Source organism: Anopheles funestus, chromosome 2RL (assembly GCF_943734845.2).
Source record: "Anopheles funestus chromosome 2RL, idAnoFuneDA-416_04, whole genome shotgun sequence".
In the NCBI taxonomy this organism is placed as follows: domain Eukaryota; kingdom Metazoa; phylum Arthropoda; class Insecta; order Diptera; family Culicidae; genus Anopheles; species Anopheles funestus.
The window spans coordinates 50,149,660-50,177,294 of NC_064598.1; the positions used below are offsets into that span (position 1 = coordinate 50,149,660).

The 27,635-nt window shown below is 40.2% G+C and overlaps 2 protein-coding genes across 3 annotated transcripts in view; one reads left to right on the forward strand and one right to left on the reverse strand.

Moving 5' to 3' along the window:
* Positions 1-21,853, reverse strand: part of LOC125775051 (extracellular sulfatase SULF-1 homolog) — a 49,377-nt gene extending 27,524 nt beyond the window's left edge. Inside the window, exon 1 of one of the 2 annotated variants that reach the window (XM_049445501.1) lies at positions 21,447-21,853. The gene's annotated coding sequence lies outside the window, so the exon portion shown is untranslated. The remainder of the gene's footprint in view (positions 1-21,446) is intronic. The other variant, XM_049445500.1, reaches the window with a different exon arrangement.
* Positions 21,854-22,595: 742 nt separating this feature from the next.
* Positions 22,596-25,339, forward strand: LOC125775067 (uncharacterized). Its single transcript, XM_049445537.1, has one exon. It carries the CDS (start codon positions 23,318-23,320, stop codon positions 25,007-25,009), a length of 1,692 nt encoding a protein of 563 aa, XP_049301494.1. The 5' UTR covers positions 22,596-23,317; the 3' UTR covers positions 25,010-25,339.
* The last annotated feature ends 2,296 nt before the right edge of the window (positions 25,340-27,635 follow it).

Sequence of the window (27,635 nt, forward strand, 5' to 3'; positions counted from 1 at the left end):
ACTAGCAACGATTGGCGTTTTTTTGTTGTTGCTCCGTTTGCAAACCATTTACGTTCTGCACACATAATTTTCTCCACTTTCCATAAAACTCCAATATTCATTACGCGGCGAACATTGCGTTTCCTCGAACCCGGGGTATGTGTGTGGACGCCATCTGTCCATTCGGTCGAAACATATGTGTGATAGGAATTCATATTGCTCTCATAAACATTTCTATTTATACCCGGCTATGTTGCGCCGGGATGAAAGCGGAATACATTGCCCACCGTTTGCTGCCCTTTTGCTTTATCCTTCACGTGAATCCAACTCATCATCAAATCATCGATCGATTCTGGAACGGGTGGTTTGGGGTCGCTGTGCCGAGAGCAAACCACCGAGATTCCGGCGGAAGAAATGTCTCATCATAATTCACCTTCCACGTCACGTCCACGCAAACGGTCACCGACTTTTGTCGCTGCCAGTGAGGGCTCCCCATTGTTAGATTTCGTCGCATTCCGGTAGCGTAATCGAAGCGGCAGGAAAATCTTATTAGCTTATTGAATCCAGCCCTTATCATACCTGCCCCTTTCGAACCCGGAACCGGTGAAAGCCATCCACAGACTTTCCGATAGTTTGCTGTCGCGAATGTAGCCCCCATCCGGGTTTTCTCGCTCGCCTGCGTGAACGAACGAAGCGATCCTATGTATGTGTACGATCGTACGAAGTCATCCACCATCGTTTGACAATAAAACGGTATATTGTCGCTTTTATGGTCTCTCTTCACAAGTTACCAGAGTCGCGAGGGCCCAACATAAAAGCTTGTCCGGTGTGTCATCGAACGGGTTGCTGTTTCGGGTTTGGAACGATGGCCAAATCGATTCCTCCCGAGGCACTCACTATGTCCTTCCCGACAATGCTGTTCGATTGTTTACGACCGAAACTACCCAGCAGCAAACGTTGACCGTGTTCGTGAAAGGGCAACATCACCGTGGGGAGAAGCAGAAAACACACCAAAATGGAGACATTCCAATCAACGATTAGTTTATGACGACCACCAAAACATGCAACCCTATAAACCGGAAGAAAGTAACGAGCCTTGGTAGAACAACAAGTAACAAGTCCAAAACCAAACATTCTTGACATGTTATTTCGTCTATTTTAGTGTCACACAGCTTCCAAAAAACCATATGCGTTTTTAATGTGCTAGAGGCGCGTTTTTTCTGCTACTAAAAAGGAGTTTAACAAAAAAAACAACCACCGTGGGAATGGTATTATTCTTCTCCGTCCTCCAACCTGGACAAAACAATTCAACGATATCTTCCAAAACATGTCGACGAATTGTCGCACGTTGTTTCCTGTGAGATTCTTGCGATGGCCTGTTTGTCGGTCACCGACACTGAGCTAAACAACGCACATGCTAGCGGAACTGTAACTAAAGAAGAATGTTTTTAAAACAAAAATGTCCAATGTGCTCGATGTGAGAACTGTTTGCACTAGCTATTATCATACTTCCTGCAAGCTTATGTGTGTCTTTAGAGCCGATCGGTAATCGAACGCTGAAATATTGGACAATCTATTATAACCTCACAGCAGCAAGACATGTCCGGCAACATTCTTCAGACACAAACACATGGTAGCGTAGCTACATCGATGACAACTGACACCACGTTGCCTGGAGCACACCATCATAAGTTTCCCACAATCACCTCCTCTTCAAAATGGCCAGAATTCAAACGACGGGAGCCATCAAATCGCTCATTAAAAACATCACGCCACAGGCTACCAGCAGGAAGCATGCTGAGTTCTGCTACTTATATGCTACTGTGTCGATGCTGGTTAGCATTTATGAGACCCGCCATTCGGCAGGGACTCCACGAACGCCGGGTCCTAAGACGTCTCCGTTTATGGTTAGAAAGTAATCAGAGAACGAACTATTTATTTCTGAGTGTTGCGCAAACGGTTTGACGCAAAACGGCCAGTCAGTTCCATAGCGCTGACAAGCATGGAACCACCGATTAACCACTCGAAAGGGTCGTTTGCAGTTAGCAGTGGGGCCAGTGTGAAACGATCGGCACAGACGTGCCGTATCAACTGTTATGTTTTAAAGCTGTGCTTGACTTGAGCACACAGCACAAAAAAGGCCGTACTCGAATTGCTCAAATTTGGAGACGGATTGGGACTGATCCGTGAGCGCTTCCGGGTTGTGTTGATCGACACCAGACTTGTTTACGGATCAAGTATCGACGTGCGAAGTATGCGGGCAACACATTAATGCTCTTCACGTTCCTAACGATTACGAGCGACGATCAGTTTTGGGCATGTATTGGACGCTTTTAAAGAACGTACATTTGCTGACCTAATCTAAGCCATCTCGCCGGCCGCCAGATGTGTTGACGAAATTGGGTTGCATTTGGCACATTTGGCTTCGGTGATGTCGGTGTCGTTTTGTTTACATATATACGGCTGTTTGGCTATATGTTCGTGCAAGCGTTCGTCCATTTGGATGATGTTTGCTTCCTTCCAAAGTCCATTTATTATTATCCCCGGCCTAATGGTGTGACCCTCCAACATTCAGGGGTTACCGAAATGGCAGTTAATTAAGATGCGTTACAAATGAGCTGACAAATGAGATGAAGCACAAACGAATCCATTCCCGATCATTGGTTGTATGGGAATGTTTTTTTCTGATTTATAACTTAATTTTTTTATAACTGTAATTTTCTAAATGATTGTTTCAAACATTCTTTAAATGATAAAACAAAATATTTAAAGTTTTGTAGTCACCTCGTCACGTATCTTATTTGCCCTCAGTATCAACTGGACATGGGATCTGGTGAAAAAAATGTCAAATAAAAGTAAATGAATGCAAACACTTCACACTTAAGTGCATCCTACGCCTTCCGGCACGATGAGAAGAGTTGTGCCTCTAACAATTTATAGCAAACCAAGACATTTCGAAAGAAGAAGGTTCTGCCGCTTCGGAGGAATCTTTTTCTTCTCACTACTTTCCATTGGTACGGCGCATTCAAGGGCGATGTGGAGGACGACCTAACGTCCAAGCAAAATAAATCCAGCTTGTTAACGATCTAATTTTCACTGATTGTTGCCCTCAAATTTGCTGTGAGTCATAACCCTATGGAATTTTTACTTTTATTTTTTTATCCGGAGATCCTTTCGTTTCAAAGTTGCTAAAAGTAGTGTCTAATAGTGTTGCTATAAATAAACGACTACTTCTAGGAGCAACAAATGGTACAAATGCTTAAGGTAGGTGAAATCTACAGAAACCTGTTTAAAATGCTGTCCCTCTTATTCAATCTACCTACCGACCAACAGTACTCCACCACATAAACAATCCGAAACAGACGAGTTTAGCAGTGGGTGGGCTCGGGCGCAATACGTCCAACAGCAAAACAGTCGGCCTCGACAGACAAACGTCGCAATAATCTTCTTGCCAGCTGACTTTGTGGAATGTGGGACCACAGCGTCACGCATGATCGAGTTTGCGATCCTTCCGCCCAGGCATTCGTAGTAATCATTCCGGGTCATTTATCTGCATTGCCTGCGCTACCGGAGCATACATTTCGGATACTCCGGCTACACCGCTGGCCAATGATCCAGGAAGTTACCAGCCCACGGTTTCATTCCGTTCGGAAACTTGTACGTTTAGCAATGGTTTCAGTAGTGCGATGTACGACGTTACGATAGCTCGTCAGCAAACTCGAACGAAAGTTTTCGAACAAAAACCCTGGATCAAACACAATAGAACGAAAAACTGGAAGAACTCCAAGGGACTAAAGATCGCTTTCTTCGTATACACCAAGCAAAAGCGGTTTTGATGGTAATCAAGCGGATCGTTTCGTCGTACAGCTCAGCTCTAGTGGAACACTACTGCCCGGCGGCAAGCTTTGTCACGCCAAATTATCCAATTTAGGACACCCGGTAACCATCTTAATCTGTTTTCTCCGTCCCTTTGCATCGGCTACGAAGCAATTCGTGATAGCTCGGAGGTGTTATCGTTCTTACTTTTGCTTACCGAGCGACGATCACCTTGATGGGTCTTCGAGGATTGAGCCCCAATGGTCGGAACGGTAATGCCGCGCGGTAAGAAATTGCATTCGCTTTGGATTTGCCTTCAGATGGGCTAGATTGGATAATCAAATCGGATCGCGTGATAATGGACGTTCATCAACGAACGGCGTGGGATTTTGGGGGCACATTAGTGTGATGAGTGTGTAAAAGCAATTCCATTGCAATGAGCATGACAGACACCGGCTGCAGGACAGTTGCAAACTTGACCCAAAGAAAAAACATCCAGCGGCGATAAATAGATATTGAGAAGACAACGAAAAGCCGAGTGGAAATTCAAGGGCTTGTGTACAGTAATTGTCACACATTTCATAATAAACCTTTCAAGCTAATAATAATGACACAGACACGAAACATGATGACATGATCGAATTGAATAAATTCGTACCAAAAATCCGAATTGATCAGGATTTATAAAGATATCTGCCGATATCCGGATTTCATGGCCAACAGTCCCTTGAAGTCTGACCCAATAACTGCAGTGATTTATTAGAACGTACTTCAGGAACATTCGGCAGATATCTTCATAAATCCTGATCAATGTGATTGATCGATACGGGACAGTCGCACCTCGGAATTATCCTTTGCTGGAACACATGTTGACAGTGTCCATAATTTAACTCTTCTTTTGTTACGATTTATCACTCGCACGTGTAGCACATTGTGTTATTTATTATACACCGGAACTGTATATTTTTTCTACGGTTCAAGAAAAAAAACTTTAACTACACTTCCAATAGACCAATTTTAACATTGTAGCGATTCTGTACTCACATCTCTAATTGGTTAATAATGTTCACACCACTGAAAACGCACATCTCTTTTTTTGCCAAAAATGCAGCACATGTGACGAATTAAATCAGAACCAGAAGATATACAAACTTACAGTGAAGGTAACACTCGGTAAACCAAATCACACCGTTGCACGTTCATGCCACCCCGTTGACAGTTATTGATTACAGGATATTCATTTCACCCGTACTTTTGAGCCGTATTCGGCGAAACATTGGACAAACATTCAAGCGTAATACGCACCGCGCAATAAGAGAATACGCATAATGTACGCGGAACACGGGTTGGTCGTAAAAAATGGACCTGCCATGCCGGAGCGAGCGGCACTGTACACTATGGCCATTTATGTGGCAGTTGATGTGAGATTTTGGTGACAGCATAAATTATCTGCTGGTCTGCTACCACCGTATACCAAACGTATGCTACCACCAGCATAAAGATGTTCCTTTCGAGTAATGGGTTTTTTTTTGCGTAAGACATGCGTTTAAAATTGCTTTGATGTGCATTGTATTCAGACGACATCAATGAACAAATGGTGCTAGATTCCAAACTGAACCGGACAGACACTAGTGACAGGAGAGTGGGTTTGTTCTTTTGCTATAAAATGTTTCATATTCTAATATATTTATATTCGAATAAACAATCACAGTACAATATCAGTTTGCATCTATCACATTCCAATCGTGTTTGATTTTTTTAATGATTTCTATTTTAAAGATCTTACCCAACATTTGAGTATGAGTCGACGTAATGGGCGCGGGAAAACAGTATAAATAAGAGCGAAAGGCGCGCTTTCGGCCTCCCTCTTTTAAAATGACCAAGAAATAAAGACCAATTTGTGAATTCTTTTTTAATAGAAAACCAACAACATTTTTAAGTCGTTTTCTTCAACACAGGATCCTTTAACGTAATGACCACCAAGCATAAAGGAAATGATTTGAACAAAAAGTAATAAAAGAAAAAAAATATGTTTCAACACTTGAATTGTTTTCTCTTTTTTTGCATTTTATCCTTTTTCCATACAAATACTCCAGATTAGGTACATCTAGTCAAAAGTTGTGAATAATGTAGTTTTAGTGATTTTTGTAAGGAAAACTACGTCTAACAAGGGTTTAGGAGTGTTTTCATAAGTGAAGTAGCAAAGAGTACGTAAAAAAACATATCGGGAAAAAAACGTAAGTTCCCACTTGTTTATAAAGAAAAAACGAAACTCGAGTTGTGTAGTTAAATTTCAGAAAAATGTCAGAAAATTGCAATTTGTAACAAAATGGCGACAAAATGGTTTGATGTCACATCTATTTGAATTATGATTAAAAATTTGTCAAAACTTTTATCTTAATTAAAAAAAATATCACCCAAGAAATGCTTTAGTCTAATATTGGACTATTGTGTAAAGAAAGTCAGATGAAAAATTTCCAGCCTTTCCCTTCCAGATTGACAGATTTACGTAAAATAAATGAACAAGACGCAACGATGAATGACTCTCGTTTTCGAAATGTTGATATAAAATATTTCAATGCACAAAAAACGAGGTCATTTCTTCATGTGACCGCCACATGAAATGCATACCACATCTTCGTACGGAGTGACGAATCGGATTAGCTGAACAAACCAAGTACGAACTGTTTGCACCAGCAAGCAAAACATCTAATCCTCGTTTTGCTACGATAAACCGTACGCGATCTCACCTGTCCCGTTTCGCAAACACCAAGTGGGTAGTTGCAAAATTTACGGAACGCGCTAAAATAAACCATCGTCGGCGGTTGCAACCGATCAACCGGCAACCAAACCGGCTGGGGTACATGCAACCGGCCGCAACGGGCTGCAAAAAGGGCATCAGATATCCATCTGTCAAAAGGCAGCCAGTGCAGTGCAGGTGCCAAATGGGTTGAGATCGAACCGGCAAACCGGTCGTTCTGCTCCGGCATAAAAATCGTACCGCCTTGACATCGGCACACCGTCGATGCAAAAACCCCCGTTCACCGTGTCGTGTCGTGTCGGTTCGTTGCGATCGAGTTGCCACTCGAAGGTAGCTGTCTCGATCGCGGGGACCGGAGCTGTCCATTTCTGTGGCTGTGGTTATCTTCATTGCACCACCGACATTAGATGTAAGTGTCGTTATCAACCCTTGACAGCAACATGTAATGCGCCAACAGGTTTCATTCACTTCGGGCCGGGGTGAAACCAGACCGGATAATTTGTATCGGAAGACTTTTCAACAAATCCAATCTCGTGCGGTAACGAGATGGACTAGATTGGCGGTTGTATCAGATTCGGTGCAGGCATGGGATCTGCAAATCAGGCATCAACTCAACGATTATTTACAACCTACTATTTTCTGCATTATCTCGCAAACAGTTTTGTTGCATTTTCTCTAATAAAATAAAACCATCGACGGATAACATCATCCGAAGTTTTTAGCTAAAATTATCCTCATTCGTGCAAACGTGCAAACCATTTGCGCACACGAACGAAACGTTTCCGAAAAATGGATCCATTAGTGTTACCGTTTTCGTTCTGTGTACGATATGATTGTACAGGCTGGAACCATTTCACCAAACCAGCCGCTAATCGAACACCACCCACATTCGTTGCGCTATTAATCGAGCTGTCGGGTCGGAAAATAAACAGATGAAATGTTTGACAAAGCTTCGATGCGCACCCGGTTTGCCACTAATCGACTTCCAACCAGCTCAGTCAATATACAATGTATTTGATTATTTTTTTTTTGCAAATTGACTTTTTTAATTTTCCATTAAATTATTTACAATTAAGACTCGATTGCATGGCCATTGTGTATTCATTTCTAATATTTTAATACTCTTTTCCAATATACTTCAAACAAACATGTTTTTTTTACTAAAACTGTATAAATATAGAACTCATCTTTAGGCTTTCCATTTAATGACGAATTAAATTGCTCAGATACTTATGTTTTATTCTTAAATCAACGAAAATAGCCTAAATGTTTTGCGGCTCATCTTGCATCGTGCCAAACAGGTCCACGCAAACCTAAATTTAAAAGCAATATTATCTTCGTCTCAAGTAACGATTAAATTACATGCAATTTTGTACGATTTCTCTCTGACAATCAAAACCCGGGAATTACAAACAAACCTCTTACAAACGACAACAGGTCACCAGCGCTAGTAACGCTAGTGGTAGCATAACTACACCCTGGCAAGCCGTGACACGTGGCACGCCACTTTCTATTTTGGGGAGGGGAAAAGTGTCGCGCAGTTCATACCCACCAACCGATTCATTAAGTCATAAAAAACATTCACATTGTGGTTGGATTTAAGTGTCGCTCGAGGTGTCGTTTCCACAGCGCGGCTATAATCAAAACCTATCCCACAGAAGCGGAGATTAAGGTGAGCGATAAAGTTTATGACACTCCACCACCGTAACCAACCTGCCACACACAGGCGAATGTGAGAAAATAATGGTATGGAATTAGCCGATAAAGCATATTCATCCGGACTGGCACACACAAACACAAACCGATTGCTCTGAAGGATTGGTTCACTGTAAATGGAACAGCTAGCTGAACAGAAGAAAACTGTTGACCTTACTTAATAAGCATCGGGGCCAGTTGGTAGAATTCATTCGATTGGGGAATTGCTAAGTCTCTCCTGCCTGGAATGTCATTTAACGTAACGAGCTGTTCGGTTCTCACACCCTGTTGAGAAGGCACGCGACACATGACCCATTCGATCGGCACACCAAACACCAAGAACAGGACATTTCAACTCCAATTTTTGCCCTTTCGTCCTGTTGTGGGACACGTAACGGCCAGTTTGATTAAACAATGAAATACCTCGCGAGACTTCAGTCAAACACTCCACTCCACACCTGCACGGGGAGCATTAGCAAGCGGGAGTTGGCATAAAATCACTGTAAGTGCCAATAAATATTCATAAACTAATTACGGTATGAGAAGTTTCGCATCGACGACAAATCGGTGCTTTTCCGCATTTTTGGCACTGCTTTTGGCCGTTCGGTTTTTGCGATGATGGACAGCCGGTTCACGTACCGCCATAGTGGGGTAGTGAACCCCTCGGGGATGCCCTTCTGCGAAGAGAACTTTGTTCTTGCCTTATGTCCTAAAACACGAGCAAATGTTGGAAAACACGACAGGATATATGTTCTGACATCGATACACAGCTAGGACATTTACATCTGAGGCGATTTTGGTAAGCTCTTCGTATATTCTACCTATCATAGCAACGACTAACTTCCTACGTATAATGAAACCGTATGATGGCGGATGGAGGATTCATCCTGTATGTAGAGTAAGTTTAACCTCCTCCTATCAGTTTTAACCTCAGCACTAAGGCATAGAAATTATGTAAAACCCACCCAGTTAAAGGAATGTCTCATCGTGCGAGCTAAGCGACGGCGTACTACAGCCGTTATCCGGTTACAAAAACTTTAACACCTCCAGAGCAGTTCGGGTTCGACGTCGGGTCTCTGTTGCAGCATTCTTCATGCCCACACGCGTGAATAAATAATTTATTCTTTACCGGTCTTTCCGCGCACACAAAATCCCGACGAGTAGACTGTCGACGTAATGCTGGACGGAGCATTAAAGTTTGTGCATGTTAAATTATCTTACAGGTGAAGGTTTTTGCGGTTTCGCTGTTTTTGGCGATAGGGGGTGGGGCGGGTAATAAAGTATGGTAAAGTATTTCGCTCGACATTCCATTCCATGGTGAATATAGCTACTATCGAACATTTTACGAGCAACATTGAACAATGGACGAGAAATAGTAAAAGAATTTTAGCTCCAATATACTTTTAGTAAATGTTTGTGATTAAGGGAAAAATCCTTTCTTCCCGTTTGATAGTTTTTTTTCTTTCTTTCTAACGTCCCAAAACGGTTCCACACGTTGCGAAACACGATGCGACGAAAAACAAACAGTACCTTAGTGTTGCTTCCCGGCACATGAACTCATCACCAAGGAACCCGGTGTGTTTACTTTACCATTACTTAAGCGCGTACGACGGTTACAGAATATATGTACTTCCTCGCTGAAACTCACTAAGCTAAGGCCAAAGAAGTGACTAAATATCAACAAGCATCTATTTGCATATCACCTCCGCGAAACTGACGTCAGACACGACCGATCGATTGGTGTCGATTTCGCATCCCCTGTCTAAACCAACCAACGATAGGTGATCATCCCTTACTGCTCGTGATTTTGGATGAATCAACTACTACGTAACGCAAAAATTGTTAATTTTTGAATGCTCCCCCTTTTCGCCTCTCACTCCCTCCCTCCCTATCGTAACAAAACGTAACGCAGGGAGCGTTACCCCGCTCTAGTATTGCCGTAAAATTAAGCCTAACACCCTCAACACTCATCCAACTAACAAAAAAGGTCACAAAAAAGGTATTTGACAATTCTTGTCATGGTAATGGAACTGCTCGATACTTTTGATCTGGTGTTATGTTAAACGATCGTATCTGAGTGATTTCTTTATCAGAGTGATCAGAATAACATTCATAAAAAAGTCACTTTACACTTAAAAAATATAGAAACCATTACTAAGAGGTAATACAGCGCATAACATAAATATATGTCCCTTGGGTGCCTTGGTGAGCCTACAAAAACAATGCTACAAAAATGAGCTTTTTTATATGTCGGCTGATGCGTTCTTGGTTTCGAAGAATCGTTCCTGGAAGTTTTTTATAGGATGATCATAATATTAACCCTCCTTTCCTCTTCCAGTATTACGTAATAGTTGAATGATCCCTTTCAACTCATTATGGACGAGACGTGAGAATGTAAAAATTAAGTTGCTAAAAAAACACCTTCTTGTCCCGAAGCAGAACGTGCAAATTTTGTTTTACTTGCGCTACACGTCACACGTTACAATTATATATGAAATTAAATAATTTTAATTTGCACTTTCAGTGCGCTAGTTATGATAATAACATTTCTTGTCTCTTTATTTCCCTGTTCATGATAAACTGATTTATGATTCATCCCAGGGCTTCGTAGCGAAATAAAACTGTTTGCCTTGCACAGTGCAAAGCTCAGTGAAAAATGAGCACCAGCCAAAGCGGGGCTACAATCACGTGCCGTGGGGTTTTTTTTTTCTTTTTGCTCGACAGACGAGATTTGCAGCAATAAGCAAAAACCGCAATCTTTCCGTTCTCGGGTGGCGGCGACGCGCAAACCTAATGCATTCCGACACCAGTGCTACATACCGGTTGGGTGGTTTGCATCAATGCACACAACCCATCCTTCAAGGACGTGTGCACGTTCTCCCTGACGAAAACGAACCCCTAACGGGAGACGAAGATGTTGATCCAAATTTATGACCACTTAACACATACAATTGGGTGAGGTGAGAAGTAGTGAAACAGGCGGGAGAGAGTTTTTTTTTGTTTTTGTTTTAGCCAATGTAGTCAAATGCACCGACTCGTAAGCTAAGAGTGTGAGCTGATTTTAGAACCTCGTCAATGCTAATGGTAGTGCGCTAGAACGAACCACGATCTTCTCGTGGCTAGACGTAACCCAGCACGCAATGGATCGTGCTAATTGCTTCGTATAACCATGCACGATCTGGTGTCTTTTTTATTTGCGATTCGATTCCAGCCCAAACGTATGTATCAATCGATCAATGAACGGACAACGATCGATTGATCACAACTTTAAATAAAAATAAAACATTGAACGCTCTCCGAAGGAGAATAGACAAACTATAGCTATCAGCATGATCTGCAACGAGTTGTTTTTTTTTTGCGTACGGCGTAATATATGCGTAAGTTTTCTTTCTTTTTTTTGTCCGTTCAGTTCCAAACATACCTGACCTTCGCTGATAGACACCACCATCACGATAATTCCGTCGATAGGTGCTGCATGTTACTGTTGGTGAGCCACAAAGCCAACGGATACGAGACTGGCCCGTCCACAGCCAACATCAAAAACCTCGCAGAACCCACCCAACGCGCTCGAGAAAACCGAGATGGGAGAAAATAGCGATCCAATGCTTGCACGCCTTGCGCGTGTGTGACAGCATCCAGACGTCCAGGGCCAGGTTCCTTTTATACTGTAATGTCGTTTATGGTAAAATCTGTCTATCTGACGGGGCAGCCCCATCGCACGGAAACACTGCAGATTGCGTGAGTCTGTGCAAAAATAAACAACGGCTGGAAGCGGCGATATGGAAAACTTGGATGGAAAACGTGAAAAATGTGTATGAAAGCCACCTACCGCACAGCAGCACATACACACTGTTGTCAGACACATTTGCACATTCCACGGCGGAGATGGAACGCAACGCGTAAGAGTTGCCATTTTGCGTTAAGAGTTGCGGTGCACCTGTCGGCTCGAACGGCACAGACGCAACAGCAAATAAGTTGTCTACTTTACCTTATTCGACTTCTACCCGGTCTGACGTGTACAAGAGATTCCGAGTTGCAAACGTAAAGAATTGGATAATTTTTAATAAAATAGAATAACAACAACTTGAACTTCACTTAGAAAGTAATAATTATGAATAAATAACTAGAATTTATCAATAGTACAAGATGTCTATAAAAATTCCGAGATGAAAATACGGAGTTACAAAATCTTTCTAAATACGTTTTAAATAAGGTTTAAAACATTCGTCAACTAATATTAAATACGTTTTGAAATAGGTTTAAAAACATTCTTCAACGAATTTTAAATTTTATCAAGAACAATTTGTATGTAAAATTAAATGTAATAATGTTTGATAATGTATAAACAAGTGAAACAAGAGCATGTATTATTGTAGTTTTTGTATGATTGAAATATGTATTAATTATATTTATTTATTTTCGATATAGTATGACATTTTCAATCTAATTTATTAGTTTATCAAATTTTTAATCTAAAATAATACGTCTCTTTGATTCGAGTAGTAAATATGCTAAAATAAAACTTCCTAGAACTTTTGTAACTTCTAAAATTACGCAAAGGGCAATGCTATTATATTTAGGGAAACTTTTTTATTAGCTACTATAAAAATGAAATATTAAGGAACACAAAAATGTACTTGACTATACTTCTTGGCAAATTTCAAACATAGAAATGTATCTCAAAATAATAAGTACTTGCAATTTAATTGGGTTTTAATTTCCTTTCCGAAAACGTTTCTGTATTCTAGGAAATATAATCGTTACTTTCATTTGTCAGATTGCACACATTTTTGATAATTTATGTCTTACTTTGATGCTTTGATATTTTATTGCTTCAAAACTACGAAGTTTAAGATCTTCTTTTTTGGAAAACTTCTCTTAAATGTATCTTGTTAAGTATAAAAACAGTTCGAGTACTTATATCTAAGAGACAAACACATCATTTTTATCCCAGTTTTGGATCACTGTGTGCAGAATTGTAGCCGAACTCGATACGAAGCAATAAACTTCTAGCAGTGACCACTTTTTCACGTGTCAATGTCTCAAGCTGATAGTAGAATTTCTGATCCGTGCGAAAAACACGTGATCGAACGCTACTTCTTCATCATGTTACTTCACCATGCCAGAACTCAAACATTTTCCACCAAATTTCCACCCAGACAAAGAAATACCGTCCTATCTGTTTGGTGATGTTTCGTTGCATTTATGGTTCCCTTCGTTTTGGTGGTTTTTTTTCTCTCTCCGTGTTCAACTTTAGCATGACGATAGTTCATTTTTCATCAACACCACTGTTTGCGGAGAGCATATCAGGAAAATGGTACTGTTTGCCCTCAGGATTTGCTCCGTGCAGTTATTCAAACACGATTTTCACTGTCTGTCTGTCTACCGGGTTTCTTCCTTTTTGTATGGCTCCATCGTGTAAAATACGCGAGATCTGGACAGCTGGTAAGATAATTTATCATAAAAAACTGTACCGAAAAATGAGTCATGCACACGAGTACCGGCGTCTACGAGATCAAGAGCGACAACGGCACTGCTGAACTTGATAGAAACGCAACACCTCATCGTATGCTGTACAAAATAGTGTCGCGTATCTTTACAAACGTTTAAATTGCGAAAAAGTGTTTCCAGCTTTTCGGTGGTCATTTTGAACTGTGCAAACGTAAGGCAATACCCCGACCAACTACCCTTATCTAATCTTTGGCTGCATTTCTTGCCGCACACCTCACGAAATGTGAACCGGGGAAAACACATAAATAATGCAACAGCAGGAAGCAGCTGCAGCTGTATAGCCCGGTACGAATGGGTCCGGTTTTTGGAAGTCAGGTTTGGTTGTTTGTACTTTTTTCTCTCATTCACTTCCTACAGCTCTCACCACCAATAGCCGAGCGCCAGCTAGCCAAACCTGCGCCAATATATTCAAAGGATCGAAGACTATCAAACCCGAAACCAAGCGCAAGGACTCGCCGGCGGGAAACGGAAACCGAGCGATGATCAAGAACACGCAGAGAACGAGCCGGATTGTACAAGTAATACCGTACATTAAACAACAACAGCGTGAAAAAAGTGCACTCAATGCAGCTACAAAATCGATGTAGCTGGCAGGGAAGATGTGAAGCAAAAATAAAACCAACCCCAATGGTTCGTACCGCTGGAATACATTAACCGTACCGAAAACATCGACTTGGCGTCTTGGCGTTTTTCTCTTCTGCATCCGGATCGGATGGGTACGACTGGCTTCACATCTCGACACCGATCGTGCAGTGCATTCGAATTTTCCTTTCCCTGTTGCCCATTTTTGCATATTCGTGAGTGAGTGAGCGCTATCTGCACCGAGGCGCAGGCGATGCTGAACCAATGAAGATGATGATGACAACGGTCGGATGTAGCGTTCGTGTCAAGGGGTTTTCCTTCGCGATCACGACGATGGGCCCTTCGCTTACGAACCGGGCCCACCAAAACATATGCACCAAAAGCACAATCGTCCCTTACGGCGGTGTCTGGAGATAATTTATTGCATCCACCGACGCATGCCACGAGATTCCTCATGCGTGCAAGGACGTTGACGTACGATTTGCGCTGAAGCCACATTTCTTCTGGTGCCGCATGAAGCGGCTGTCAACAAAAAAAAAAAGTTACACGGCTAAATGAAAGAAGATCTGCCCGGCAATCGTTTTGGGGCAAGCGGAAAGAATTGATATTGTGGTACAGAAAACAAAACCAAAATAAAAAGCTACAGAATTCACCAAGTACTACTCCCTGTGGTTGTCGTGTTGCCCTCATTGCTCTACGATGATACGACCTCAAAAACCCGCCAAGAACTTGTTTAATGAGCTGGAGATGGTTTTCATACTCATTCTCCCGACGCGCACCATCCGTTGCCGACCTGAGGTAAGGTCTTACCGTAAACCGGTTCCGTGCGCGCCAAGACGCAGAAAGCAGAATTTCAGAAAATGCTCTACAGCTTCACACACACACAGAGACCTGAGCTATCATGTACACACTTTTCCAAATTCCTTCGAAATCGAAACCAACCACCGGCAGTTTTTGCCCCGTGAAAGACGCGTTCCTGGCGCAATTGCGGGCCCAAAAAACTAATGCTGCCAATCGATGGCCGGTACGATCGGTTCGCTGACAGCCGGCGGCAGCATCAGCAACATTCAGCAGCTGGCGCCATCGCATGCGCATCATGTTTCCCGCATGAGGGGGGAAATGTAATGTAAAACAAAACAAAATACAGAAAATACAACAACTCCCAACTGATTAAAGCGTTCTCGTGTTCATTTATTCCATTTATGGAAGAATTCTTTATGGAAGGCTCAAGCAAATGCTGGTGGTTGCACCGAAAAGCTGGCCAGTCCGTGCACAGAATTTTGCATGCTTTTTTGAGCGGTTGTCGAGAGAAAAAAAAATCCCCCCACCAAACGGGGAAACGCAAAAGCAAGAGCAAGAAAAAGCGAAGGAAACACCGTTTATACACACAACCGTTCATCTTTGTTGCCGTTTTGTTACGCACTATGCGCTATCAACTTATCAATGCCCGATAGCATCTTGGGACATCATAATGGTTAATGGTGAGGCTTGAAGCGAAAAAAAAAACTATAAGCAAAAAATTGTGCAAATACATTGAACTCGACGATTGGCGGAGAAACCACGGAAAATGTAAATGTTATCACAAGACCACGTGTCTTGCAGGCACGTAGAAATGGATAACATCGGTGGTGCTTTTTTGGTGGGCTGTCAAACAGGAATTAGGGTACGAGAATCAGTCAACGTGCAAGATCATGATCGTTTTTGGTACATTTAGAGTCGTTCAGAGATGACTTTCTGTGAACTGTCTTTCAAGTCATCAGTCGACTTTTAAAATATTCATGATTTTACGCATTTTTTTTAAGATTTTGCAATTAAACGTTTGTAAATTTGTGGAATATCGCAAGTATTTAAATATACAAATTAAGGCGATCAAATTAATTTACATTACTTTAGCAAGCTTCAAGGAGATCTTCATGACTATCATTAGTCTTACATGAATCTGGATCTAACTCACTAATATTTGGAGAATCATAAAAGTTCTGAAATTAATAAATCTTTGACTACTTTGAAATAATGTCCAAAGATTAATGAGAATTTTATAATAGAAATTTAGCATCATTCACTTCCACGATTCTGAATCATACTTATGCGTCACTAATGATCATAATGAAGATCTTTACCAACAAATAAAATAAAAAAAATATTTATCATTTGTCATTTATCATTTATCTTTTATCAAGCAACTGAAACAATGGTCTCAAGACAAAGTACTAAATTTCATAAATCTTCCATGGGAAAATGGGAAAAATGAGAAATTGGGAACTTAAACTTAAATTGTGTGGTGAAAATAGAAAATAAACTGTATCCTATACCAACAAATGACCATTTTTATAACATACGAATTTACAAACTTATTAAACGTCTATACAGACCTTAACCACATATTGAACATTGCACAAAATTGTTCTAAGTTTCATTGTTCTAAAATTGTTCTAAGATAAATTCAAAATTTTTCTTACTTATTACAAATTACTCTTCAGATTTTATTTCTTATTTATTTTTATCTGAGGTATATGTTGTTCTGAGGTTAAAGCTATCATTGAATAAATGTTTACAAGTAGTTTGCGTTTGTTATAGAATCTTTCTAACCTTATAGTATGGCACAAACCAAAGCAGACCATAGCAGAATTTTCATGACGTAAATTGTTTGCAAGGACTACAAGCTTTGATTTCAGAAAAGTAGACATTAAAATATATTTTAATATTTGGGAGTAACAACATTTTACACCATTTTATACAATAAAACAGGTCGGTAAGGCAATGAATAATAAAAAACAATATGTTCATCCAGATTGACATGTTTTGTCGTCGAAACAGAAATAAATTGCTCCATGGACAACGAACCGGTGAGACACACCGTTGACATAACATATGTTCGATGAACAAAAAAAAACAGAATACTCACTTTACAAACAAATTGTTCACTTTACAGAATAAATTCAAACAATTTATGACATCTAACCCGTTTGTGGTTGTATTGTCAATGTTACACCCATTTGCTCCACATCTTCAGTAGAACTTATGCGAAAACGGCGTTCGCTCTTCGTCAGCCGGAACTCGGAAAGCAATGACGACATACCGTTTCAATGCTTGGAGCCGTAAACTAAAAATTTGGCGACACTGATGCGCAACGATGCGATGACCGTGAAGAATGTACGTTATTAATTCTCGGAACGAAACTCGAACAGCATGTTACTCGTCCAAAATGTGGCAGTAAAGGGACAAAATCGACACACACACACAAAATGGTACGGTACATCACACATAGCGAAGTGGAAACATGTATAAATGGTACGTCATACCAATAGAAAAAGGAAAACCAAAATTCTACCCAAAAATGTGGATATTTAAACGAGTAACGCAGTTGAAACTCCACCTGACATTGTACTGAGACTTCAACCCAGAAAGAGTGATTTTATTCGTACTAATCCATCATGTTTAAATACTTTTTTTTATTTTTTGGCACTACAATCTCAGGAGAGGTCTTGGTCTGATATTTTTGGCTTTTTTATTTTATGTAACCGGCAGCAAAATAGAAAATCCTTCATACGCGTGTACGGTTCAGGATGGGATTTGATACTCAATCCTGTCGTGTAAGAGCGGCGCAGTTACCATCTACACCACTTGGCTGTTAAGTTCTGTTCTCGAACAGTAAAGATCAAAATCCAGCTCGAAAAATATTAGGTTTACATATAAAAAAATGTTTATACTTTTGTTTTACACTGTTTTGATAAAACGCCAATAAATGCCACAAATTCTGTTTTTATTTCTATAACGCTCGGAATAAGGTAAACTTCATTTTTTATGGTTTTTTTCACACATTTTTTCTGCCTGCTTTTTAATGCAATAATTGAGGTGATTATCAATTTCAAAAATTCCCAAAAATAGCTTATTTTTGAGTTTCTTTATTTCCATCTATAAGACAAGTAAAAAATACGATTGCAAAAGAAAGACTTCAATTGTGAAGTAACACTCAACGGAAAGCTATAAAAAATAAACAACACAAAAAAAAAACAACAAAAAACTAAGAAACATGAACAAAAACATTTGTTCATCATAAGAAAAAACCAACAACAAAAATAATAATTAAATTGCAACATTTCTATCATGATGTACTGAAACAGCGAAAACTCAAATTTAATAAATATGCTTACGGCGAAGAAATCGTTCAACACACCCTTTGCCGGCCGTTTCCCCCGGGTACCTAATGCCCTTTAAGCGTTTGCCAAAGAGCAACACCCCGGAAGGCTAGCCAGCACATGTTCGGAAGCTTTTGATTAGCTCCACCAAAAAGGAACACCCTCGATCGGCAACCGGTGTGTAGGAATTGTGCCTCAAACGCATATTTTTTTCGGCTTTGCCGCGTTGCAATTTAAATTTGTTATGTTTTTCTTCTTCAGTTTGGTACACTTTTTCTTCTTGTTTGGAGGCTCGCATTGGCAACAAATTTGTTCCTGGTTTCAAATTCAGCAAATAGTGTGCTGTTTTTGCGTTTGTTTCGGGGTTTTTTTTTTTGATTAATTTTGTCATCTTCTTTTGTCTTTGCGCCCCGCAGGGGAGTTAGATAACCAATTCAATTTTATTGCATGCAGCACACATTTTGGGAACTGATGATGCGAAACTAGTACTAGCGAAACATGCCATACGTTCCTATTTCAGTATCAATATAGTGTAAAACAAAGACGATTTTTTGTTTCTGTGTTCCAATATATGTTATTGGACCTTGAACAATGTTTTGCATCAATCAAAATAAGAACAAATAAAAAAAGCGATGGAAAAACATTTTACTGTTGCGTAAGAAGTAAAAAACTAAAAGGTTTCGACTTTCAACATAACAAACTGCACTGTATCAACATTTGGCAATCTATTTTTGCACTATATATAGTACAACAAAAAATTGTTTCATTTAACTTTTGCCTTTATGCTGGCTTTATGCTTCAAAAAGCTTTGATTTGTGTTGTTCGCAGTCCGTCCGTTATTTGCTTGACGGTTGATTAAACTTTTATTTGCACCTGTAAAACCAAACAATGCCCGCCTGTATTTTTCTGACGACGGCATGAAATCGAATCAGAAATCACGAATGAATTAGAAGAATAAATCTTCCGTTCAATTGCAGCAAACAGTTAAAAGTAGTATTGAAATAAAAGATTTGGCGACTGATCAGATCGTGCTATTAATTGAAAAAAAAAACATTTCGTATCTTTATAACTGTATCTTTATAACTGTATTTCGTATCTTTATAACTGTGTTAAAGAAAGTTCTGTAAACTGTTAACTACTTTTATGCTACGTTAGCTACAGCATATAAAAAAAATTAAAAAAAAACAAAAGATGTAAAAAGAAAAATAAAAGCGTTACCTATTTTAAAGCAAATTAAATTCATACATTATTCTGGAGAACTAATTGAGCGAAAAAATGACTTTAGCCGAATCTCTTTCCGTTGGTTTTTACTTGCCAGCAGTCAGACCGCGACGATACCGCGATAGAGCATTAAAGGTTTCACATCTTGCCACTTATGTTTTTGGCTGTTTGTCCACATTGCTGAAGAACCCGCAACATGCTCAAAAAGATGAATGAAGATGCACTGTTTTTTTTATTTTCGTTCTCGTTGTGTTTTTGTTTTTCGTGTGAAGCATCGGTAAAGCAAAGTAAAGACGACCCTGAGAGGTCGAAAAGAATTAGATTGTGTCCCACTGTTTTGCCGGAATTCTTCTTCCATTCTAAGAGTGTTTTATTCATGTTTTAAACCCTGTACAACTGAACTTTAGTTTATTATGTTAAAGGTTTGATTATAAAGAAAACATTTTACTAGATTGGATACAATTTCAACAATCTCAGTTAAACCAAGATCATCTTAAGCGTTTCTTCTTCATGTGTATAAATTTCTAAATTTAATATTTTTCCACCATGGCACACAGACAGATACATTCGAGAAATACAAAAAAAAAGAGATATACTTCACCGTCCAATGAAACTATTTCCCAAAAGGATTATCCAAAGCTACACAGGAAGCAACGCAGCCAAAAAGTGCATTCCTTCATGCCATCAGATCGGAACGGCGGACGATGTGGTGGACCCTGCACTGGCACTGGAAAAGGGGGGAAGGATTTTAAATATTTAAAATTCCACCCTGTGCGAGACAACTGTGGTCTTTGGCTAGTTTGGTTGATTTGTGCTACCCATTCTGCGGTTTGATGCTTTTCTCTACAGCGATCGGGTCACGGCAAAGCGGAACGGCTTGCTCTTGCGGTGAAAAGTAATTAGCCAAAAAGGACAGCGAGTTTGCTTTGAGCTGAACAGAAAGAGCTCAGAAGAGCAAATTGAATTTAGCAATCGTCTTTTGTTGCAGTAAAACATCCGTGCTTAAGGAGTTTAGATGGTGGAATTGAAATTATAACTTGGACAGAAGCGCTATTTCAGTTGAAGGATTTAAACGAAGAATTGAAATAGAACGTTTATTTTAAGATATTTTATTTTCCTTTGCAATAGTAAAATATTTAACATCTATTCACTGACGTTTGTTATTAGTTCTTTGGTTTTATTGTACGAAACATGTCTATCTTATATTCCCCCAGTTTATGTCTCTTTAGACTAATTGGTCATATTATGCAAAGCCCCTTTCTTTTACAGTACAACCTGGCACATTTTTCCAACACGAGAAAAAATCCCGACCGGACTACGAATAGAAATTCCTAAACGTAATCTTATTGCCTAATTTCGATCGGTATCTGGACCGAACCTACCAAAAAGGAATGCCGGAGGAATCGTTCGATAGGATCTGGCATCGAAACGCAATGCGTTTACACCTCTGCTGTTGCAATCTGTTTTTTTCTCCTCTTTCATTTTTTGTTCTATTTATCACCGTCCATTCGCTTTCTAAGCATACGAGTTTTTTTGTTATATGTCAGCTAACGACAGAAGTATATTTTAGAATAAAAAAAAACTCACTTCATCGTCAGTTAAGATTCTTTTCAGAAGTACATATAAAAACCCGAAAATGTGTAAATATTTAAGTTTTGTTTATAAAACTAAATTGTTTCGTCTAAAACATGCTAATCAAATCTATAGTGTTTAAAAAAACATTTTAAAGAAATTATCCTTACATTGTTTGTGTAAATCTCGTTCACTGCGCACCGGTTTTATCCCAACGATTTTCTCACCAATTCTGCTATGTTTCTATTATCTGTTGATCGAACATTTGTTTAGGTAGCCACACTTTTTGTTTACACCTGCGTACACGCACACAAACACTAGCCACACACGCGGTATACGTATATCACACGAAAGGACACAGCACAAATCCGGCACCAGCAGCCCTTGGCGAGTTTCCACACGCAAACACAAATGGCTGCGTCACTGCTCTGCAGACACCAAAACAACCACCGGCCGATTTGAAACCGCGCGAGCAAACACACGAGCACCAAACTCGACGGGAGAGAGCGATACGGGACCGGCTCACACGACGATTCAAATGAAAATGGCACGGCGTACAACAAGCATGGAGACTCGTGCACACAGTCCGTTCGCTTGCAGGGTTTGTCGGACTAGTATAAGGGCACATTTTGCCAGCTGGATTACACACGATATTCAAATGTGGCGTTTTTTAAGCTATAGTCAATAATACACGTTCATTAATTTAACCTCTAAATATCAGCAACAATGCGTAAGGCAGCCAATTAAACTCGATGGAATAAGTTTTAAAACAAATCGAAACGGGTTTCTCTACCAAACTTATAGAACACCCAACTGATGGTCAAAAATATACAAACCCTGTATCAACTGCACACGGCAGTGTGACCAGAACTACCGATTTATCTGTATTCCTACCGATTTTTGATTAGCCTACCGATTCACAGACGAGCACCCTGAAACTACCGATTTTTCAAGACTCCTACCGGAAATCACAGATTTGGCTTAATATTGCTGAAGAAGTCATAAATGCCAAGAATGAATTGTCAACAGACAATCAAAGACTGCATTTTTCTCCAGAGTTTTGGCTCTTTTTGTGCCGCAGAAAATGACAAAATTCACAACTGTTCAACATTTTCATTTTCCCTGCGAACACACTCCCTCCCCCCCCCCCCTCCCCCGCTCACACGTATTAGCTGAAGAGAACATGAGCTGAACAGAATTAGGATTATACCGACAACTACCGATAAATTTTTGGCTTTCCTACCGATAACGAGGAAAACAATCTGGTCACACTGGCACACGGCAAAAGATGTAAAGCTATGTTTACACGAACCGCACGTGGAGGTGAGAAGGATGCTCACTTCACTATTATTCAGTGCTCACTTTATATCATGAGAAACAAGACGAAAACTTTAAATAATTTGCTACTTTTTAACAGGAAATTCCAACTGAGGACACTTTGTTGCACGCTAATGTGGTTGAAATAAAAAGATTGATGACTATTGTTTTTCTCACGCAAGTGAGTGAGTGCACAACTCGCCTCTGCAAGAGAACTGTGTAAACGGGTCCTAAGTAAAACGCTTAATTTAAATTTAAAATTTCAAATCGCCTGTAACGATATGTATCTGAACTATCTTTTTTTGAAATAATATGATCAAATGAGATTTTTTCCATTTTAATGTGCTGGTAAATAGCTTAGTAACATTTCAATTGTTTTATCGTAATGAAATGAAAAACAATTGTACAAATGAAATGCACCGATCACAGCGATAGGATATATGATTAATGTAATGTGATTTATTATGCACCTTTTTTAATTCCCTTTTTCTTTCGGTTGTTCGTAAATTGAAATTGATTTATTAAAATTAATAAATAACAGAATTAAGTGAAAATAATTACCAACGCCAAGATTGATTAGTTTCACTGACCGCACATAGTCCCACGATTTGTAATCATCAATAATTATCAAAGTATCAATTTAAAACGAAACAATTCTATATAACCACCTTTTTTCAATCGTCTCTAAGCTTAGTGAGCTGTTTCGAGCCAACCAAAGATCAACATGTCTCGTTGGCCCTTAACAATGTGCTTTGCGTTTAGCGCAATGTTCTGTTTAACCGTACAGCAAGCCGATCGACTGGAAGATATTACAGCCTACTTGAGCCATTTAACGTACACTGTGCAGAAAGAACATTTAGGAGTGTTTAACTGCTGGTTACTTGAATTTTCCAACAACGCTAGCCATTCTACGGTGCTAAAAAGCTTAGCACATAAGCTCAGCGCTCAGCATGCTGGTCTCCTGCAAGCAAACCATCAAGGAAACTACGTGCCTACCGGGCGAGAGCCCAACATGGTGATAATAATGTGGGAAAAGCAGGAAGAGCTGGGTGGCAATATTTACACCCACCAGTGGATTGCCAACATACCGCCCGAATGTCCCACGATTGTACTCTTCGATCGTAGTTGTGACGCAGCACAGCCACAGCAAATCGGGACGTACTTTGTGACGAGAAATGTTCTCTACTTTGCATTGATCGCGATCAACGAGGATGCAATTTTCACCTTTCACTATCTCCCGTTGCGCATCACGACCCACTCAGGATTCCCGAAACTCAACGAACTTTTCTTCGATCGAGTGAAAACCATTCAGTACAACCGTTTCGCGGCTGCGTACGTAGCAGATTTTTACACGATAAATGTTTGCGACAGTCTGGTGGGAGAGGACATGAAGCTGTTCACTCTGTTTGCGGAAACCGAACAATTCGTAGCAAACTTCGTACAACTTCAATGCAACCGCAGTGAAACGATATCCTTATGCTTATCTCGATACGATCGAATACATTTCTTCGTGAATCGCTTTTTTTTGGTGCATTATAACAAATTCGCCGTCAGCAGTACGACCATGGCACAGATTGCGATTGCAACCCCGAGAGGACGCTTGCTGACTGTGTGGGAAATACTGCTCAAACCATTTCAACTTTCTGCTTGGACTGTAATATTTTCCGTCCTTGTAGCGTTCCAGCTTGTTCAACTATGCTCACCGACACTGTTCGCCAATAATATCCTCGCCTTGGCTCTGTTTGGATTCGAAAAGCGTAAACTGCGCCTTACAAAGTATGGCGAAAAAATTGCAACCAGTGCGTTGATCATTTTCTTCTTCCAGCTAAAGTGTGCGTACGAAGCAAAGCTGGTATCGTACCTTACCGAAACACCGCATTTACCGGACGCCGTGTCAGTGGAAGACTTGCGTGATCGAAACATCACTGTGTACTACAAAAACGTCAATATCGACTACGTGGACAAACTTGCCGGGATGGTTGCAACGCACGACGGAGACAAATTCTTTTACGATGGTATTACGCTGATGGAAAATCGAGAAGTTTTGGTTGCAGAGAAATTTTTTGCCGACAGCATCGAGGGTTATGGAATGCTGTATACCATACTTCCCGAAAATATTCTTGAAATTCTCCCATTTTATGCGTTCGGCACTAACTCACTCTATCGTAAACGATTTCATAAATACCAGCAGAGAGTGTTTGAAGCGGGCATGCAAATACACTGGCGAAGGGAACGTTTCAATTGCTTTCTTTTGCACATCGTTAGCGCTCAACATGAACGTGGAGCAAAGAAACGGGCGGATGTTACTATACGCTATGAGCATCTGAAGCCACTTGTGCTGTTCTTCCTAGCGCAGTGGGCATTGGAAATAGTAATCTTTCTAGGAGAAATGATTATTGGAAGGTTTGGTGCTTAAACGTGATCACAAAGTATTGAAGAAGGAGCAGTGTCGCACGATCGCTTGATCAAACGAAAGAAAGTGGAGAATAAATTTTGCCACCAATATTTACGTTAATCTCATACGAACACATTCTTGTGAGCATAAGGAATAATAGTTAAGGCACAAGTAGAATTATTCACGAATTTTCCAATCTGACTACAGCACAATAACCTACGCCTGCTTAGAGCACAGACATTTGATGATACAAATAAAAAAACTATTCATACCAGGTCTACATTAGTTGTGAGAACAGACAGGTGAAATGTTTCTGATTATAAGCGTGAATACTAATAACTAACTAAATAAATCCTAATAAATGCAACGGTTCCCATAACCTTACATTTCTCACCTACACTAAGCTTACTCTTTCTTGGTAGAACTTTTTTCTTTCGTAGCACTCCATGGAAACAACACACGATTACAATTAGTCCATGCACGCTGCATGGTATCTGCTCGCGTTTATTCTAGAGTATCAGAGGCGTAGTAACGCATATAACATGTTAACATCCGAAATTTAAGTGGTTGTTTGGTTGTTGATCAATGATTAAGCTTTGAATAATATCCGAAATTTAAGTGATTGCAATCTTTTGCTGTTGACTGAATGTATCAGTCGTTAAACAATGTTTTTACTAGATGTTACATCCGAAATTTAAGTGGTTGATAAATGTAACCCATATAGGTTCCTTCATCCATGAGATGAAGGAGCGGGATATGCTACGAACAAGAATGTCAAATAGTTAACATTCCCGTTCCATACGCAGCTTATTCAATGAAGATCCACGGTACAGCACCAATTCACAGTCAGAAGGTCGGATGTAAGTTACACATACAAACGTGCTGCTGCTGCTGCTGCTTTGTGAATCCTCTAGTTGTCGTCGCCACACGCCACACCATTGTAATCTTTCCCGTGAAAAGGGCCGGAAGCACGCGTCACTTTAGCCCGATTAAAGGACATAAAGGTACGCCTAATTACACAGAGGCAGCTTCAGGGACGACTTAGTTGAGGTTAGGTGATGAAGAAAAGAATTCCTTTCAACCGGTAGATGGACATATCTAAAGGAGGGATGCCTGTCTGCAACGATACGAAAAAATTGTTTAGTATTAGATATCAAGCTACTTCATAACAGCACGCCACACGCGTTCTAGTTCTCGGCCTGCTTACCTTTTCGATCGAAAGCAATCGCCTTTTAACCGATGAGGAATTACGAACTCCTGCCAGACGAAGGGACGCCGCCTGCTTCATGAAGTCGATGCCAACGCCGGTTACGTTGACGAGTGTGTGCTTAGCTAATGGCAGCCATTTTGAATGAAGTATCGTACATCCGTCACGGACAAAAGCTGCAATTTTCTTGCTTCCGATCTAGATCCAACGCATCGGTAACACGTGAAACTGTACACTCGCGCTTACACACACTCACTTTAGGTTCTTGAAGATGCTTTAACGATTCCCACCCAGCTGCCGCTTGGGTGACCGGAAGAGACCGGTCTAGGGACCGTGTCCGCAGCAACAATACGTGCCTTTCGTACCGCTTCACCACCAGAAAAGAAATGGCCGACGCATAGAAAATTTGCCTGCTTTTATATTGACAACCTCAAACTCGTTTGCGTGTGTGCGTGAATTTGCCCCTTTCGCACACACACTACATGCTACTCATTTTAAGCGGCATATGACCGACGCCGGCTTCTATCTGCACTGCTTGACACACAGTTGTTTCACAAAGCTAGAAAAATGCAACTAAATGCCGTGAAGAATGTAGCTAGTATGTCATCTATTTGCTAAAACACCAATTTTACACACATAGAATTACGATAGCGAGCAAAAATTATTCCCCACCCTTTATACGCACATACACACACACATTTTAACTGTTCTTAGGAATTTCGTCATTGCTGAGCACACGCACACATCAACAGAAGTAATCAACGAGCAAAACAGATTGGTTCAACCACGGCATTTTGACAGCTTCCATAATAGCCCAAAACATTCGTTTTGGGCTACTTTCCTGATGCTGAATCATGTAAAATATTAATTACATTACATTTCTCTAGGATTTTTCATTTGCTCAAGATGATGTTTACTGCTTCCACAATGCATTATTCCACTTCCACGGTTTAATCGCTCTTTTATTTTCCACTAACGTTTTGTCCCAAATGGGACACAATAGCCACGGGCAAACTTTTCGCCCTAATCGGGCGAAACGAGCAATGTTAAATTGACGGTTAATTGTTACATTTAATTTTAACAAACACAATAACAATAAGACAGAAATTACTGTTGAAAATATCTTTATTTTCCATGATTATTGTAGCGTTCTAAAAAATAAATAAATTTAACAATCAAACTTACCCGTAGACACACCCGTTAAGGCCATGTGGTTGACCATCGTATACGATGCGAAGTTCCGTTGGTTCCGTTAGAAGAATTATTTTAAGTTCAAACTACTTAACACCATCATTACATTCTTTTCTCTAATGTTCAAAGTCTCCAAAAGGAGATTCTGATATCATTAGGATAATTACACTTTGCATAAATTAGATATTAACTATTATTTTCACTCAATTATTGTTGGAGATTTATGTATGAGACGTACCGTTAGAGACC